At 43.4% G+C, this 16,124-nt stretch overlaps 1 protein-coding gene across 1 annotated transcript; it reads right to left on the reverse strand.

Annotated features, from left to right (window-relative positions):
• Positions 1 to 635: 635 nt before the first annotated feature.
• RNASEH2B (ribonuclease H2 subunit B) lies at positions 636 to 16,124 on the reverse strand. Its single transcript, XM_056856889.1, has 11 exons — positions 15,935 to 16,124; positions 12,846 to 12,917; positions 10,849 to 10,956; positions 9,614 to 9,690; positions 8,428 to 8,545; positions 7,651 to 7,715; positions 6,145 to 6,250; positions 5,097 to 5,178; positions 4,468 to 4,510; positions 1,961 to 2,041; positions 636 to 740 (listed from the first exon to the last, which is right to left on the reverse strand). The coding sequence occupies exons 1-11, from the start codon at positions 16,122 to 16,124 to the stop codon at positions 636 to 638; spliced, it is 1,047 nt and encodes a 348-aa protein (XP_056712867.1).

Here is a 16,124-nt window from a genome sequence, read left to right on the forward strand (position 1 = left end):
CACCCCCCATACTTCACAAACTGAGAGTACACTGAAGATTTATGGCCAACGAAAATTCCAATAAGCTTTAGAAAATATGAAGGAATCAAAACAATGCATTCTCCCCCACCCCTCCAATAATGAAAGACACACAATAGAGAGCTTATGGTGAAACTAATTTATTGTGGTTACTGTAAGCTGCATGTGAATTAACAAAGCCTTCTTGTCTAGAAGGGTAAATTACCAAAATCAGTTTCTTCCCAATGGGGAAACAAATACAGAGCAAAATCTTAGTTTTATAGAATTAACAATGCAATCCAGTGCAGAGTTACTCCAGTCAAACCCCACCGATTTCAGTAGGCTTAGGTTGGAGTAACTGTGCGCAGGACTACACTGTTAATTCTATAAAACAAAATCAGGACACTATGAACAGTGCAGGCCTATGCAGTCTTGCTCTAGCCTAAGTCCACTGATTTCATAAGACTGCACTATAATTTTCACAGTAGTAAGTCTCCTATTAAAAAAGAACATTTCTACTTCGGAGGCCTAATTTAGTTTTAAAAAACATTAGGAAAGTGCAGAGGAAAGTAGAAAAATAGCTTTATAGAGGTTTAACAAAAAAACAATGGCTGCACACACACACACCCAACCACAACTCATTTTGTAGCTTTGGTTTTTGAACTAAAAAAAGAAGACATTGTTTTCATTCCACTCTTGTCAACTTTTGCTAGAGCTTTCTGAGCAGCTGACATCTTGCTTGCCTGTAAAACAAAGGAAAAATTAGGCTATATTGTCTACTGTATTTCTATTAGCTATCCTAATTAAGTCATTCCGACTTATGGTATTTTCCTGACACGCAAAACAGAGGACCGCACCAATGCAGAGTCAAAGCAGAGAAGAAATGATGATGCAGTGGGTTTTTTTTTTTTAATGTATCATTCAAAGATCCTGAAGGGTTTAACATGCTGCTTCATCAGGGGATTGATAAGGCAACTGGCTCGCAGCACAGGGCCCCTGACAAAGCAGTGTGCGAAATATGGAAATCTTTGAGTGATACATATTTTTTTTTTAAATTCCCACTGCATCATCGTTTTTTTCTACTGTTATCTGATTCTTCATTTTCCCCATTCAAGCACCTGAAGGAGAACAGGACCTTACCATTTAATTTGAGCACTTATAGAGAATATGGGAATCTACAACCTCATTGGCCTATAGCTGTATGCATGGGAAATCCATGGTAAAAAGGGTTCATCGTTTGCTGGCAGCTCTACAGGCTTCCTTGGGAATCAGATTACATAGATGGTTTTAATAAAGGGGATCAGAAATTCTTTCCCTATTTTGTGCAAGCGTTGGTACAGGTAATACACTGCAACCACCTGCATCCATAATACTGTTTCTTCAATAACACTTGAGAGTAAATCCTAATGTAGTAAGACATGCTTCCAGATAAACAGCAATGGAATGACCAGAAGGGCCTTAAAATTGATGCTCACATGACCAGTCTCACATATAAATATAGATTATGGTTGTGTGAAAGAAACCAGCAAAATGAATGAATTGCTTTCACACTTGCATGTAACTTGAAAAATCAGAGTATAATATATCCCTTTTAAAACAGTGAATAATTCTAGACTGCATTTTTCATTAATTTCTTTCACTTTTCCATTTTCATCTGTATGTTTTTTTTAAATGCATCTCTAGTTCTTTAACGGGAAGAGACTACCTTGCCCTTTTATTTGTCCCTATATATTGTTTCACTAACAATTAACAAACATACCCTTAAAAACTAGTCATGGACACTTTCATACAAATGGGAGAAATCAAGGTAACAGACACTATTCTAAAAAGCACAATGTTATTTCTCTCATGTACTTGCTCAAAACACTTATGCTTGTTTTTTTTTCCTGATTAAAGGAATATCCTATAAGAACACAAAACAGGTTGCTGAAATGTAAGGGAGAAAAACATATATACCGCCTACCTTTTTGCCTTTGAGGTCAATTGTATTAAACTTGGTATAATCTTCCTCAGCTTCCACGGGCGCATCTGACATTTTCCTTTTCTGCAATGTTAGAGTGACGATTTGCTCTGTAAACCACAACTGTAGTATTTTGCCTGTGGTTCTTTAGAATAAAAAAGGACCTCTGACTTGTGCAGTCATGAAGACAGAAGGGATGAACATGCCGGCTCTGGACTTAGCGACATGATATAGTGTTCCTGGGTCTTGTCAAGGCAGTGTTTGCTCAGGCTGTCCCTGGCTGAAGCTTAGATTCTCAGGCACAGGGGGAAGAATTCAGACCAGGACCATGACATACAGAGATAGGGGGCTTAGCCATGCCATTTTTCTAACCCGAAACAGCCCAGGGGAGCTTATAGTTGCCCTGTTGGGGAAACTCAGTTGTACTGATGATCTACACCAGGGGTAGGCAACCCCCAGAACTCGTGTCCACGGCACTACACCATACTGTTTTGCTTGACACCCATGGCCAGATGTCCACTCAAGCAACTGAGACAAGCGTAGCTCTGACGGGGCTGACGGTACAGGACAAAACAACAGGCGTGGCTTATAGGTGTCACTGACTCCCAGAACTGCAAAGCTACCAGGTGAGCCCAAGATGAATCCTGGAGATGCTGGCAGTGCCACTGGGGCTCGGCTTTCTCCAAACTGACAGGGTCAAGTAAAACCCTTGTCTCCCTACCCACATTTTGTTTGCTAGCACATTAACATCTTCACAGGTGCATGTTGCATTTTCCCCCCTCAGCACTTGGGCCAAAAAGATTGCCAGCCCTTGGGCTACACGCACGTTTCCCAGTGGGGCAAACAGTGGCTCCTCAGGCATCATTTCAGGTCAGGAAAGTGGTACAGGGGTAAGTTGTAAGTCTCCTCACCCTATTCTCTCCAGGAACAGAGGAGAATGCCTATTATATTAGGTGTTTTGGAACACAGGCAGGCTAATGCTGCTGCACTTGTCTTGCTGGTGGGCTTCCTGGAGGCACCTGGTTGGCCACTGTGTGAACAGATTGCTGGACTTGATGGACCTTGGTCTGATCCAGCATGGCCTTTCTTATGTTCTTATGCATACCCCAGTCCTTTACTGGCTCCCACACACCTGAGCATTTAAACTTCAGTTGGGAACCTGTAGTGCGTGTCTGGTTGATTGGACCTGGGAACAGTATATTGCATATACCTCTGTTCAGGTAGAACTCCAAACCATGGTCTGGAGAATTAAAAATGAGCCCATGAGGCCCCCCCCCCTGCTCTTACACAAGGTTTTCTTTTTAGGGCAAACCACATGTTTTACCCTCCAGAGTGGATTTGGAAACTACGTTCTGGTTGGAAGCGCTCAGCATAGTTTGTGGTTAAAGGAAAGCCGTATGCAAAAAAGGAGGAGGTAGTATATGAGCCTGGTTCCCATTTTAGATCCTCCAAACCATAATGGAAGTCAGCATGAAACAAACCACCATGGCTACATTTATTGGACAGCCAACTCCCCAAAAGAGGCACAAGCCGTTACTTAAACTGCACACTTTTACAAGCACCCAAGTATATTTTCTTATGAATCCTGTGTGCACCAGATAAATCATTGTAGTACGCACAATATATTTTTTGCTCACACTTCCAGATGTTGTGTGTTAAGAGTTAACTGTGTAATTCATTGAGTCATTCGATTTGAAGTGTGCCTTATCCCAAAAACCATGGGAAGGTAAGAACTTATTACTCTTACAAACATGTATTTGAAAAATAACGCTCGCACTTGTAAGACGTGTACCAAAGGTTGCCTGGAGTGGAAAGAACAATTCAATCAGCCATTAAATATGCAACAAATTCAGGTGGAAGCCATGACTGCCTACCAAACCCAATCATATGATAGTAAATGTAAGTACTGGAAAAGAATGAACTGGAGGTTTAGTCTAAGTAACAAGGTAGAGAGAGAAAAAACATAAAGGGCTTCTTATCAGCTTGTTATGGGGTATATGGGACAACCCCACCCGCTCACCAGCATGGGGGCCTGGGGCAGAGGACAGCCTGACACTGCAACTGGATGATAAGGCAGTGACCCACGGAAATGGAAACCAAACAAAACACCAGCAGCACCTTAAAGACTAAAAACATTCCTTTCAATATGAGCAAAATTTGGGGATAAAACAGAGCTCTGAAATCATGAAACTTTAATAACATACAGTTTTGGGCCGGGATTCATTGCACAAGCTTTGGGTCACCCATCAAAAGCAACAAATCGTCTAGGCTGTCTGTGTCACTGTTTTGCAAAGCTGCGGCATTTTGTGCTTTTCAACCTAATGTTTAAAACCATCCCTTTATTCACTATCGTCAGAAGGAAAAAAAATTATTTCTGGACATTTCTGTCTTTCCTTCTCTCCAGTGACTTCTAAACAGCTCTGTCACCTTGTATGTGTTGACCCCTCTCCTGTCTCAGGATTGTGTAAAACTAGTCAACGGTATCTAACCAATCCTTGACAGCTGCTTACCTTTGGGGCTGGCTCCTTAGGAGGAATGGCAACTTCTGGAATTCTACAAGGCAAAAAAGAGGGAAAAATGTGCACAAACTCTAGATCGATCTTGCCAATACCTGCCATTATATTTCTACATCTACGGGGTGGGTTCCATGGAGCAATTCTGCACAAGGCACCTAGCAGAGGAGCCTCTGTCATGAGCAGAAAGCGCCTTGCTATTTGAGTCATAGAAATGGTTGGTGGGGAAAGGATTAGGGTCATTCTGTTAGACTGGGCCTTCACTGTGTGATAGGGTTGCCAACCTCCAGGTACTAGCTGGAGATCTCCTGCTATTACAACTGATCTCCAGCCGATAGAGTTCAGTTCCCCTGGAGAAAATGACCGCTTTGGCAATTGGGCATTATGGCACTGAAGTCCCTACCCCTCCCCAAACCCCGCCCTCCTTGGACTCCACCCCAAAAACCTCCCGCAGGTGGCGAAGAGGGACCTGGCAACTCTACTGTGTAATGAAACACATGGATCCTGCTTCTCAAAACGTAAAAACAACAACAAATACTATGTATAATAATTTAGGGGCAGTCACAACAACTGTGTCAGGAAAGCTCCCCTGCCCATCACAAAGCTGTATAGTATTATTTACTCACTGTAAATATTTAGCTAGTGTAGTACTCAGCTCTTCGGTAATATATTCCGATATTAAACCATGGGCGTAGCGAATATAGTCCTCTGAAAAATGAAACAAGATCCTATTTTAATCATATCTCTCATCCCACCAAATAATTATCCAAAGTATGCTGTGTATTTCTTTCTTTTAATCAGAAGCTTCACCACTCAGTTATTCTGAATAGCTCGATCTGTCTGATCTTGCCAGAGAGACAGAAGTCTTCAGCAGCCACGTTGATCCAAAAGCAGAAGCTGAACACAGGAACAGTCCACATGATGCCTTTTATTAGGACCAATCAAAACGTCACAACAGAGTGTTGCAAGCTTTCAGGTTCACAAGGACTCTTCAATAGGCCGATGTCACAAAATCAGTAATCAAAAGGGTGGGGGAAGCAGATGCCTCCCGCCATGATTTCAGGATGTGTTCGTGACAGCATTCTCTGCATTATACTCTTGTAGGCTTCAACTGACTTTACACCTTGTGCACTGCCTTAAATTTTTCTGCAGCAACGTTAGTACTATGACCGCCAACTGATTCCTCTTCTCTCAGTCTACATGGGATCGGCGACTCTTGCCTTCAAAGATATGCGAACCATTGCTGGCCTTGGTTTTGGTTTTTTTAATGCAGAGAAACCATTTTGTCGCTTCTTGTTCCCTGAAAACTAAGACGCAATCTTAGTTAAATCTGCATGCCTACTCAGCATTCAGCACCAGGACGCTGGTATCAACAGATCATGGCTTGAGATATCTGCTCCCCTCCACACACACCAGCCTGATGAAGAATTCTGGTGAATACGAAAGTTTGCATGCTGTGTTGTGTCATGATTATGTGGATTGTGTTCTTGTTTCAAATACTGCCAGCAAGAGTAAAAATGGGAGAGTAAAATGGGAGAAGTCTATAATAGAAGTATAGCCAAAATGTACTTCAGCATGCTTCCTCCTCTCAGGTAAGCTTACCACAGACAACAAATACAGCCCTGATAAATAACGGAAGGCTGAATCCTTCTATCGACACATAACCCCCCTTACCTTCTGTGGCACCCGCGAGCTTCTTACTACTGATAAAAGTAGCAGATTGCACCTTTCCTCCCACACACACATCATGGTCTTTTAGTACTTTCACAGTCTGGTTGACCTGACAAAAGGCCAAAAACATCACCACAATAAAATACACACAGAAATGCACCATCAATTTTACTGTAAATCAAACCAAAGAAACAAATCCAGGAGTTAATGATGAATCCAGGAGTTAATGACCGGCATCTACCTGGTCCCTCTGTCTCCCACAGTCACCCCTTTGACATGAATGAAATCTGCACAATAACAAAGAAACCCCAAATGTTCCTAAAAAATCTTCATTCTTTTGAAGGTGACTTGCAAGAAAGTTCCTGGAATGCTGTGCTCATGGCATTATTGCTATTATAACTGAATTCTGCAAGTAACTATTAAATCACAGTAGCCAAGCTTTTCTCACTGCAACAAAGGTTTTACAAGATTGCATCCGTACAGTGACTGAGCCACAGAAGAGTTAGCACATCTGTCGCACTAATGAAGATACAGCATACATTGCTAAAATAAAGGTATGTGGGGAGGAGGGAATCTGGCATGACATTTCAACACCTCCCCATTTTAATAAGGTAAGTGGGAAACGGTTTTAAGTATGGAATTAAGGGCTCGGATCTTAGGCCCTGTTTGAAAAGCTCCCTTTTCTTTGTTGCAGAGATAGTAACCCAGGCCTATGCACTTCCATTCATGCAAGATCAATGAGACTAGTGCTAGAGGATCATGGTTCAGAGGAGGTCTGCCTTCGCAACAGAGGAAGAGGGGAGCAAGTGCAAAGAAGACTTAGGATCCAAGCCAAGGTCTACTAAACCCTTAAGAAACCAAAATGGTGGGTTTAGCAAGCCATCCAATGGCTGGCCATCTATCAAGCGATCTGTTTTCCCCTCAAGATTTCTAATCAATCCCATCTAACGGCCACTCTTTGTGCACCTGCCCATTGCTTCAGTCCTCGCTTTTTTTTAGAATTCTGTTCCTTGTCACAATGTTCTGGAGCCCTAATACGACAATTACAATAAGTGATACAAAATAACCGACCCTATCTGAAGAGCCATCATTTGCAGGATTTAAGCTAAATGCTGAATTTGGTGCACTGTTGAACTTGTGGGATTAGACAAAAGTACAAATGCTTGCTTTGGGAACATGAAGCCCCAAAGTAGACCCTCAAACACTGTGATCCTTGATGAAGCTGCTGGAGCCTCACGTACTCAATCAACAAGCTGATGCGCGAGAGCGAGGTTCCTTAGAAAACTGTGATTTCCTTAACAATGTCATCTTTTTCAATTTTACTCTACATCCTTGCCCTTCAGTGCAACCTAATACAGATGACATTCAGCAGCCTACAATTCAGAAAAGAAAAGCCGCTTTGGTGGCCCTGACTGGGCAGAAATTTACAACAAATGTTGAAAATAAACAAATAAAAGCCTTAACAACTAAAAGCCTTAATGATTAAGATCAAACACAAAAGAAAGGTACCTTCTTTGTTAGCCACTTCAATGTTTTCTCTTCGCTATATTTATAAAATTTCCTACCACCAGTTTCTGTGATTAAATGGAAAAGAAGAGGTATTTGGTTTGCACTTCCATGACATTAAAGGGGAAAAAAAATAAGAGCAGGGGATTTATTTCAGCATATATGTAAGGGTACCAAGGCGAGTGGATGAAGTCTGCTGTGCATGGCTCAAACATCCAGAATTTCATGATTGCTCTCTTTAAGCATTTGAAGAGCTGTCACTTAGAGGAGGGCAGGGAGCTGTAAATGTTGGCATGAGGATAGGACTCGCAATAATGGGTTTAAATTGCGGGCAGATAAGTACCAGTTGGATATTAGGAAAAAACGTTTTTACAGTACGAGTTATTCAACAGTGGAATCAGCTTCTGCTAGGCTGATCCTGCATTAAGCAGGGGGTTGGACTAGATGGCCTGTATGGCCCCTTCCAACTCTTATGATTCTATATTTTTAGTATTCCTAAGTGCAGAAAATATCTTACACGGTTGCCATTTTGCACAATTTTTAAAAGCCCCATATTTAAAAGACATCCTCCTCAAATTGCTAGAAAGAATGTAAAATCGAATGGTCCTTCTATCACTTATGGAAGCAATGTCAAAAAAATATTCTCCGAAATTAACAAACTTATTCACACTCCGAAATTAGAAAACCTATTCCTACCCAGACCCAAAACAAGACTAATTACCATGCCTGCTTAGTTGGATTAAACATGGACTTGATAAATTCCCTTTGCAAATCTTGTACCTTTTTCTTCCACAATGTGACGAATAGACTTCAAGATATCTGTACACTGTAACAACATTGTGCAAGACGAAAATTCTGCATCTACCAAAATTTGATCCAGTGGCTGAAACTTTCCTTGCTGCAAAAATAAAACAAAAGATAAAAAACCCAAACGAAGACAAGATCATAGTGATTTAGAAGCACATTAACAGAATCATTTCTGAGACTCAGATAATTTAATTCCAAGGTGTGAGAAGGATAGATAACTTACTCATACCAAATGATGTTATAACAGGATTCGGCAATTAAAATAATTTTAAATATTGCTTTATAAAAGGACAGCCTTTTAAAGTCCTATTTATTCTGCAAGTGCGTAAGAAAAGAAGGGCAGGGGAGAAGGAGATCACAAGGCCAAGGATTCCCCAAGTTCAATCCTGCAGTGACAAATTATGGTTTAGTTTATTTATTGACTTCATTTATACCCCACTTTTCTCCCCAATGGTTTACAACATTTCCTCCTTCTCCATGTTATCCTTACAACATAGGTTAGGCTGAGAATGTGTGACTGGCCCAAGGTCATCCTGTGAGTTTCCATGGCATAATGGGGATTGGAATCTGGGTCTCCCAGATCCTAGTCTGACACTCTAACTGCTACACCATGCTGGTTTGCCATTATGTGAGAAGCAGGCCAATTATTGGAGAACTGCCAGAATAATAGGAATCTTTCACTTATCTCACAGTACAACAATTAGAATGGGACTTTAGAAAGTCCCCTTACTCTAAAAATTAAGCCCATAGTTCAGGGATCCCCAACGTGGTACCCACAGGTACCATGGTACTCAACAACACCTTTCCTGGCATCCAACAAGTATTTTTAGAAAGCGGACAGGGCAAGTTGGGGCTTTTGCCCAGCAAGGTTTCTGATGAGCCATGAGAGATTTAATGGGCTACGCAGATGTTTAAAAATGTTGCTTTGGCGGCAGCTGCCACCACAGCAGAAGGATCTTCACTGTGTAGCTGAAGGTAAGCTGGAGTAGCTATTTTGTGGCTGGCTCCTGCCCTCCTGCAGCAGCTGTTTGTGGCAGCCATTTTGTGGATGGGCCCACCATGCTGTGCCAGGATTCCGAAGGTGCCCACCGACTCAAAAAGTTTGACTGCAGGAGGGGGAAGACATTAAGGCCCTCTTTAAAGCTCTCCAGGTACCTACCTCTTTCTCTGCCTTGGCAAGATAGAACAGCACAAGAAACAAGGGATCCACTGGTGTCGTGAAGAACAGGCGTCCATCTGAAGACAGAACCGTTGTCACAATTACCGGTAGAATTGCAACGCATACTTTTTCCTTGGTACATTACTGATGAAAATGGCTCTAGTGAAAATGGAAAATCTGTGTCTCTGCTGCTGCAAAGAATTTGAACTAAATGAAAATGCTTCTTGTAAGTCAGAAAGATCTGTTAAAATTCCAGAGACTAATTAAATAGTTCCTCCCACATATTTTCAAGTGATAAAAAAAACAGTTCAGAATGAAATATTTATTTTAAAAAAACTTCAGCTAGAGTACAAAGTTAATGGCAGTGTTACTGTTTGCCCCGTGTTTCCTCATATTTTACCCTAGATACATGGATGGATCTTGTATCAGTAAAGGAAGATGACAGGTAACCTTGACATTACAAAACAATTCAATAGTGACATTTAAAAAAACAATCTACTGAAAGCTCCACAAGAAAACAGCTTTTGGAAGTGTGTGCTGTGAAACACCTATACAGAAAGACTCATTACCAAAGTGGTATCCAGCAAAATTGTTATTCACCAAGCAGCATTTGTTGCCCATGCCCCTTGCACGAAACAACTGGGGATTTTTTCATTCTCCCCATTTCCTCATAATTCAAGCTACAAAGAAAACAGTGGGAATGCAAGTGAGCTCAGTGAATCAGTTTCCCCCAAGCCACTCTCCCCCTCCTCTGCCAAAATGTACACCACTGAGACAGTAAGAACTAAACCGAGGGAGAAACCTTGACAGTTGTAAAAATGTACTTGAAGGGCAAGCAGTGTTTGCGATAAAAGTCAGGGCACTAAGCGTGGATTCTATAACTGCCTGGTGCACACACACACACAACTTTGCCCTAAAATACTTCATTCTGCCCAAAAACACATACTTGGGTTTTAGAAAAACAAAAAATGGGTGGGGATCCAGCCAAATTTTCCACTCAGTCTCGCCCAATTCTCCTCCTTCCTACCCCAGCATCCCACATGGCTTTTAGCCTTTCTTGAGTGGTCCTCCCCTTCCTTTTTCACCAGCACCGAGGCAAAAGGCGTCTTCCTCTATCCCTGTTCCATACTAGAGTACTTTGACTCAGGGATCCCTTATCTGAAAATTTATAAAGAAGCAGTGTGTGAGCATCATTCACAGGAGAAAGGGGTGGCAGGCCTTTCTGTTCCACTCACCCTGCTGAACCGCCTGACCGATGAACCATGAACGGTACTCTTCATGGAAAGCTTTTACTTCAAAGAGCTGACGAGCGTCACTGTTGAACAAGTACAAGGCTCCTTGTCCTATTTTTAAAAACAAATAAAAACAAATGGGCTTTCGTTGGCCTCCTCCAACCAAAAGAATCAATTACACTTTCAGAAGAATGCCTGTGGGTGTTCTGTACTGGGGCAGACATTTACCACCACAGGCACAAAACAGTGGCAGACTAGAGCAGGCATCCCCAACCTGTTTGAGCCTGTGGGCGCCTTTGGAATTCTGACCCAGTATAGTGGGCACAGCCACAAAATGAGTGCCCCAGGCTGCCAGGTGCCTATTGGCAACCAGTGGGATGTTTTGGGGGCGGAGCCTGAGGAGGGCGGGGTTTGGGGAGAGGAGGGACTTCAATGCTATAGAGTCCAATTGCCAAAGCGGCCATTTTCTCCAGGTGAACTGATCTCCATCGGCTGGAGATCCTACCCAGGAGGCAGAGCCACAAAATGGCTGTCGTAGCTTACCTTCGGTCACACAGTGAAAAGCCTTGTGTGATGGTAGCCACTGCCAAGTAACATTTTAAAAAATCTGCACAGCCAATCGAATCACCAATGGCCAATCAGAAGCGTTGCCGAGCAAAAGCCCTACCTGGCCCGCCCGCTTTCTAAATATACTTGGTGGGCACTAGGAAAGGTGTTGGTGGGTGCCATGGGGCTCTCATGCCCCTCTTTGGGGACCCCTGGGCATATTGCTGAACTCTGTTCTCTGCTCAAGGAACCGAGGTGAGCCCAAGATACTGGCAGTACAACTGGGACTATTTTATTTATTTTACAAAATTTAAACTAGCAGAATCCCAGCGTGTCTGGCAAATTCCAATCCTTTTTTCTCCCCAGCCTTTGGTTTCTGGCATACCAACAGGTAGACATTACAATTTTTCACAGCACCCAGGCCAAAAAAGTTGAGTTCCTCTGTTCCATGTAAGCTGTAACAACCCCACAACATTTAGGCAAATAAAACTATATCGCAATATACACTTGTGTGTGTGTTAAGTGCCGTCAAGTCGCTTCCGACTCATGGCAACCATATGGATGAAAGTCCTCTAAAATGTCCTATCTTTGACAGCCTTGCTCAGATCTTGCAAACTGAGGGCTGTGGCCTCCTCTATTGAGTCAGTCCATCTCTTGTTGGGTCTTCCTCTTTTCTTGCTGCCCTCAACTTTTCCTAGCATGACTGTCTTTTCCAGTGACTCTTGTAGTCTCATGACATGCCCAAAATACGATAGCCTCAGTTTAGTCATTTTAGCTTCTAGGGTCAGTTCAGGCCTGATTTGATCTATAACCCACTGATTTGTTTTTTTGGCAGTCCACGGTATATACACTTACCAGCCATGTAATCCTTTTTAAACTAATTTCAATAAACAAGGCATGTGAATCTCGCAAATGTTTGCCTTTGTCTCTGTAACTAATTCTGATTAGTATTTTGTTTCCATTTAAATTGTTTTCCTCTCTGAAGTCTTGTTTGCAAGTTGACTCCAGTTTCCAGTCATGTGCAAGTTGTAGTGCCACATCAAATTTAATTCACAGCATATAGGGAAAATTGGATTAAAATACACTTTTACATAAGAAATGCAGAAAAATCCCCAGACAATTTTTTAAAAAGAGTCCACTTTTTAAAATTTCAGCTTATAGAGGAGACAATATAAATTGTCAGTATTTAAACACAGGAGAGAGTTAACAAATGATATGATGAGAGACAGTGTGGTGTAGTGGTTAAAGTGTTGGACTAGGGCCTGGGAAACCCAGGTTCAAATCCCCACTTTGCTTATTGGGTGTCCTTGAGACACCCACATACTCTCAGCCTAACCTACCTCACAGTGTTGTTGTGAAGATGAAATGGAGGAGAACAACGTAAGGTGCTCTTGGTCTCCACTGGGGAGGGAGCAGGGTATAAATGAAGTAAACTTATACAATTCCGAACTTGCCTGTACACGGGTTCCGTAGTCTGGTAAATAAGGGCCCACTGCCGGACTTCCTTGGTGGGTCAGTAGCAGAGACTGAAAAGAATTGTGAAGTGGAAGACATATCATTAAACACCTCAAAATATCAAACAGTGCCATATTAAGCAGTTCTGCTCAGAACCTTACTCAGGTCAATTCAGTGGGGTTTACCCCCAGGGGAGTATTCTCAGGATTGCCCTGTAAATCTGGATCTGGCTTGTGCAGATGCCTGCGTAGAGCAAGAATTACCCCTGAGCCCATAAGCTGAGTCCCAGTTCTCCCCTCCCAACCTTGTAATGCTACAAGCTTCACCACGCAAGGGCACTGGCACAGGTGTGCACACTGGTACACCTCTGGCACAGGGGCTTGTGTCAGTGCCAGAGGGGGTGTTCCCAGGGTGGGGCTGGCGTTAGTCAGCTCCCTGAGCCCTTTCAGCACTTGAACACCCATATTTCCAGCGAAAACGCAAGCGCAGCCCATTGAGCTGTATACAGCAGTCCCACAGGGGTTGGAGAATGTCCCTGTAGGGTTACTGGCCGAGGCACAACAAGCCACTTAGGAGGCAGGCTCGGCTGCGCTGTTCCCGGGTGTGCTGCAGCTATCTCCCCTCTGGATTGCTCAATAAGTGACTTTGTTTCATTTTCATTGGATTCACCAAGTGCTTTCAGTTTCTAAAAAAACTCTGAGTTTCTGAAACAATTGGTAATGTCTTTACAGCAACACAGCCTGGGCCACTGCTGACATTACATTACTGCTTTCCCTTTTCAGTTCTTAAAATTTCAGAATACCGTTTCAGACAAACAGTTACTGTGTTTTTTTGCTGTCAAGTCGCAGCCGATTTATGGCTACCCAGTAGGGTTTTCAAGGCAAGAGATATTCAGAGGTGGTTTGCCATTGGCTGCCTCTGAGTATTCCTGGTATTCCTTGGTGATCTCCCATCCAAATACTGATCGCAGCCCGCTTTGTGCAGCTGCTTTACAAAACTACACAGGCCTTCCAAATGCAACAGCAGTTATGAACTCAGCTCATTACCTCAGAAATGTAGACCTGACACAAGCCATTTCCCACAAGTTAGCCTGCTCAGGAGAACAGCAGCAGCAAGGCTTTTCGTACCTTAATATTTGTCATTTATCTTTGAGGGTAGCGTTACACATTAAGAGCATACATTTTGCGTACATGCCTTGCAGACTCTTTAACCACCCTGGCCCCTATTCTCTATTATGGAGGATAGGTCTATCATAGAATCACAGAGTCATAGAGCTGGAAGGGACCACCAGGGTCATCTAGTCCAACCCCCTGCACACTGCAGGAAATTCACAGCTACCTTCCCCCCCACAGCCCCAGTGACCCCTACTCCATGCCCAGAAGATGCTTCCTGACCTCAAAGTGATCGGCTCTACTCTGGGCATCAGAAGTTACTAAAGGAAACCTCCACGTTCAGAGGCAGAAAACCTCTGAATCCCAGTGCCAGGAGGCCACATCAGGGAAAGGCCTTGGCCTCTATGCTTTGTTGCTGGACCACCAGAGTAACCGGTTGGCCACTGTGTGAGACATAGGGTTGCCAAGCTCCAGGTAGTAGCTGGAGATCTCCCACTATTACAACTGATCTCCAGCTGACAAGAGACCAGTTCACCAGGAGAAAATGGCCATTTTGGCCATTGGACTCTATGGCATTGAAATCCCTCCCCTCCCCAATCTCTACCCTCCTCAGACTCCACCCCCAAAAATCTCCATGTATTTCCCAACCTGGAGCTGGCAACCCTAGTGAGACAGGATGTTGGACCACAGATGGACCACCGGTCTGATCCAGCAGGGCTCCTCTTATTGTCTCACTACATCTCTATCTGCCTTCTAGGATAGCTGACATTGTTTCTGAAGCTTTAAGATTAAACAACAACACACACAAGAAGCGACACACATTTAATAGATTGGAAGCAGTAATGAAATGCAGTCGTATTTAGGCTGGATTTTTAAGAGCTCCACGAAACTTGCAATTGCTAACTTGTAATAGTTTAAGATTAACCATCACTCCCTGACCTTTTCTGAACTCTTATTTATTGATGCATTTTATTTTTATCCACCCCATTATTACGTCCCCACTGTTTACGGCTCAGGAAGAAGGCAAGCCTGTAACCGGGAGGGATTTTTGACAAGCACTTTACAGTGTACTTTTTTTTTTTAATTCACAGTGGGTAGCCGTGTTAGTCTGTCTGTAGCAGTAGAAAAGGGCAGGAGTCCAGTAGCACCTTAAAGACTAACAAAAATATTTTCTAAGGGCAAGAGTCCAGTAGCACCTTAAAGACTAAGCTCATACCCTACCGGAAAATATTTTTGTTAGTCTTTAAGGTGCTACTGGACTCTTGCCCTTTTCTACTACTGCAGACAGACTAACACGGCTACCCACTGTGAAAAATATTTTCGGGCAGAGTACGAGCTTTCGTGAGCCACAGCTCACTTCTTCAGATACAGCTAGAATGGGAATCCATCTGTCTTTAAGTAGAGGAGAGTGACTTCAGACAAGCATCAGTAGTAGAAAAGGGCCAGAGTCCAGTAGCACCTTAAAGACTAACAAAAATATTTTCTAGTAGGGTAGGAGCTTTCGTGAGCCACAGCTCACTTCTTCAGATAAGCTCATACCCTACCAGAAAATATTTTGGTTAGTCTTGAAGGTGCTACTGGACTCTTGCCCTTTTCTACCACTGCAGACAGACTAACACGGCTACCCACTGTGAAGCATTCGTATGTAAATGTTAACAGTGCGTACATGTGAATAGCAGGCGTGATGCGATTAGGTGTGGTATGCAGAAGAGTCTGTGATGTCCAGGGGAGAGAGGGGTGTGGAGAAATCAGCACTGGTAATGAGCCATGAAGTTACCAAAAAAAGATACCCTGGCCTATAACAATGTAGGGGCGGGGGAAAGAAGGAACAGGGATTTTTCAAAAGGAAAGCAACCCTCCGTTAGCTCTACAGCCCCCTACTCAGGAATTCAGAGGGGGGGAGTGAAGAAACGAAGTGCGGGGCAGCGGAGAGAGCGATTTCCCCCCCTGCTTTACCTGCAGCAACCATCACCCACTGGCCACGGTCCCTCTTGCTTGCAGGGCCCGCTGGCCGCTGCCTCTTATTCGGCATGTCGCTGTTGTTGCTGCTGCCGCCTCCCCCAGCAGCTGAAACCGAAACGTCCCGCTCAGCTCAGGGCGGGCGCTGCAACAGGAGGGAACGGAGGCAGCGCTGCAGACAGCTGCTTTCGCTGCTTCGGGGCGCAT

This window comes from Euleptes europaea, chromosome 10, assembly GCF_029931775.1.
Source record: "Euleptes europaea isolate rEulEur1 chromosome 10, rEulEur1.hap1, whole genome shotgun sequence".
Lineage (NCBI taxonomy): Eukaryota > Metazoa > Chordata > Lepidosauria > Squamata > Sphaerodactylidae > Euleptes > Euleptes europaea.

Excerpts from the sequence above, each read along its gene's own strand:
- RNASEH2B (XM_056856889.1), bottom strand. The coding sequence starts at position 16,124 with ATGCGCCCCGAAGCAGCGAAAGCAGCTGTCTGCAGCGCTGCCTCCGTT. Across the intron at positions 6,251-7,650 it reads TGAAGTGGCTAACAAAGAAG|GTCAACCAGACTGTGAAAGT; the intron begins GTACCTTTCTTT and ends GCCTTTTGTCAG. Across the intron at positions 5,179-6,144 it reads GCTCGCGGGTGCCACAGAAG|AGGACTATATTCGCTACGCC; the intron begins GTAAGGGGGGTT and ends TTCATTTTTCAG.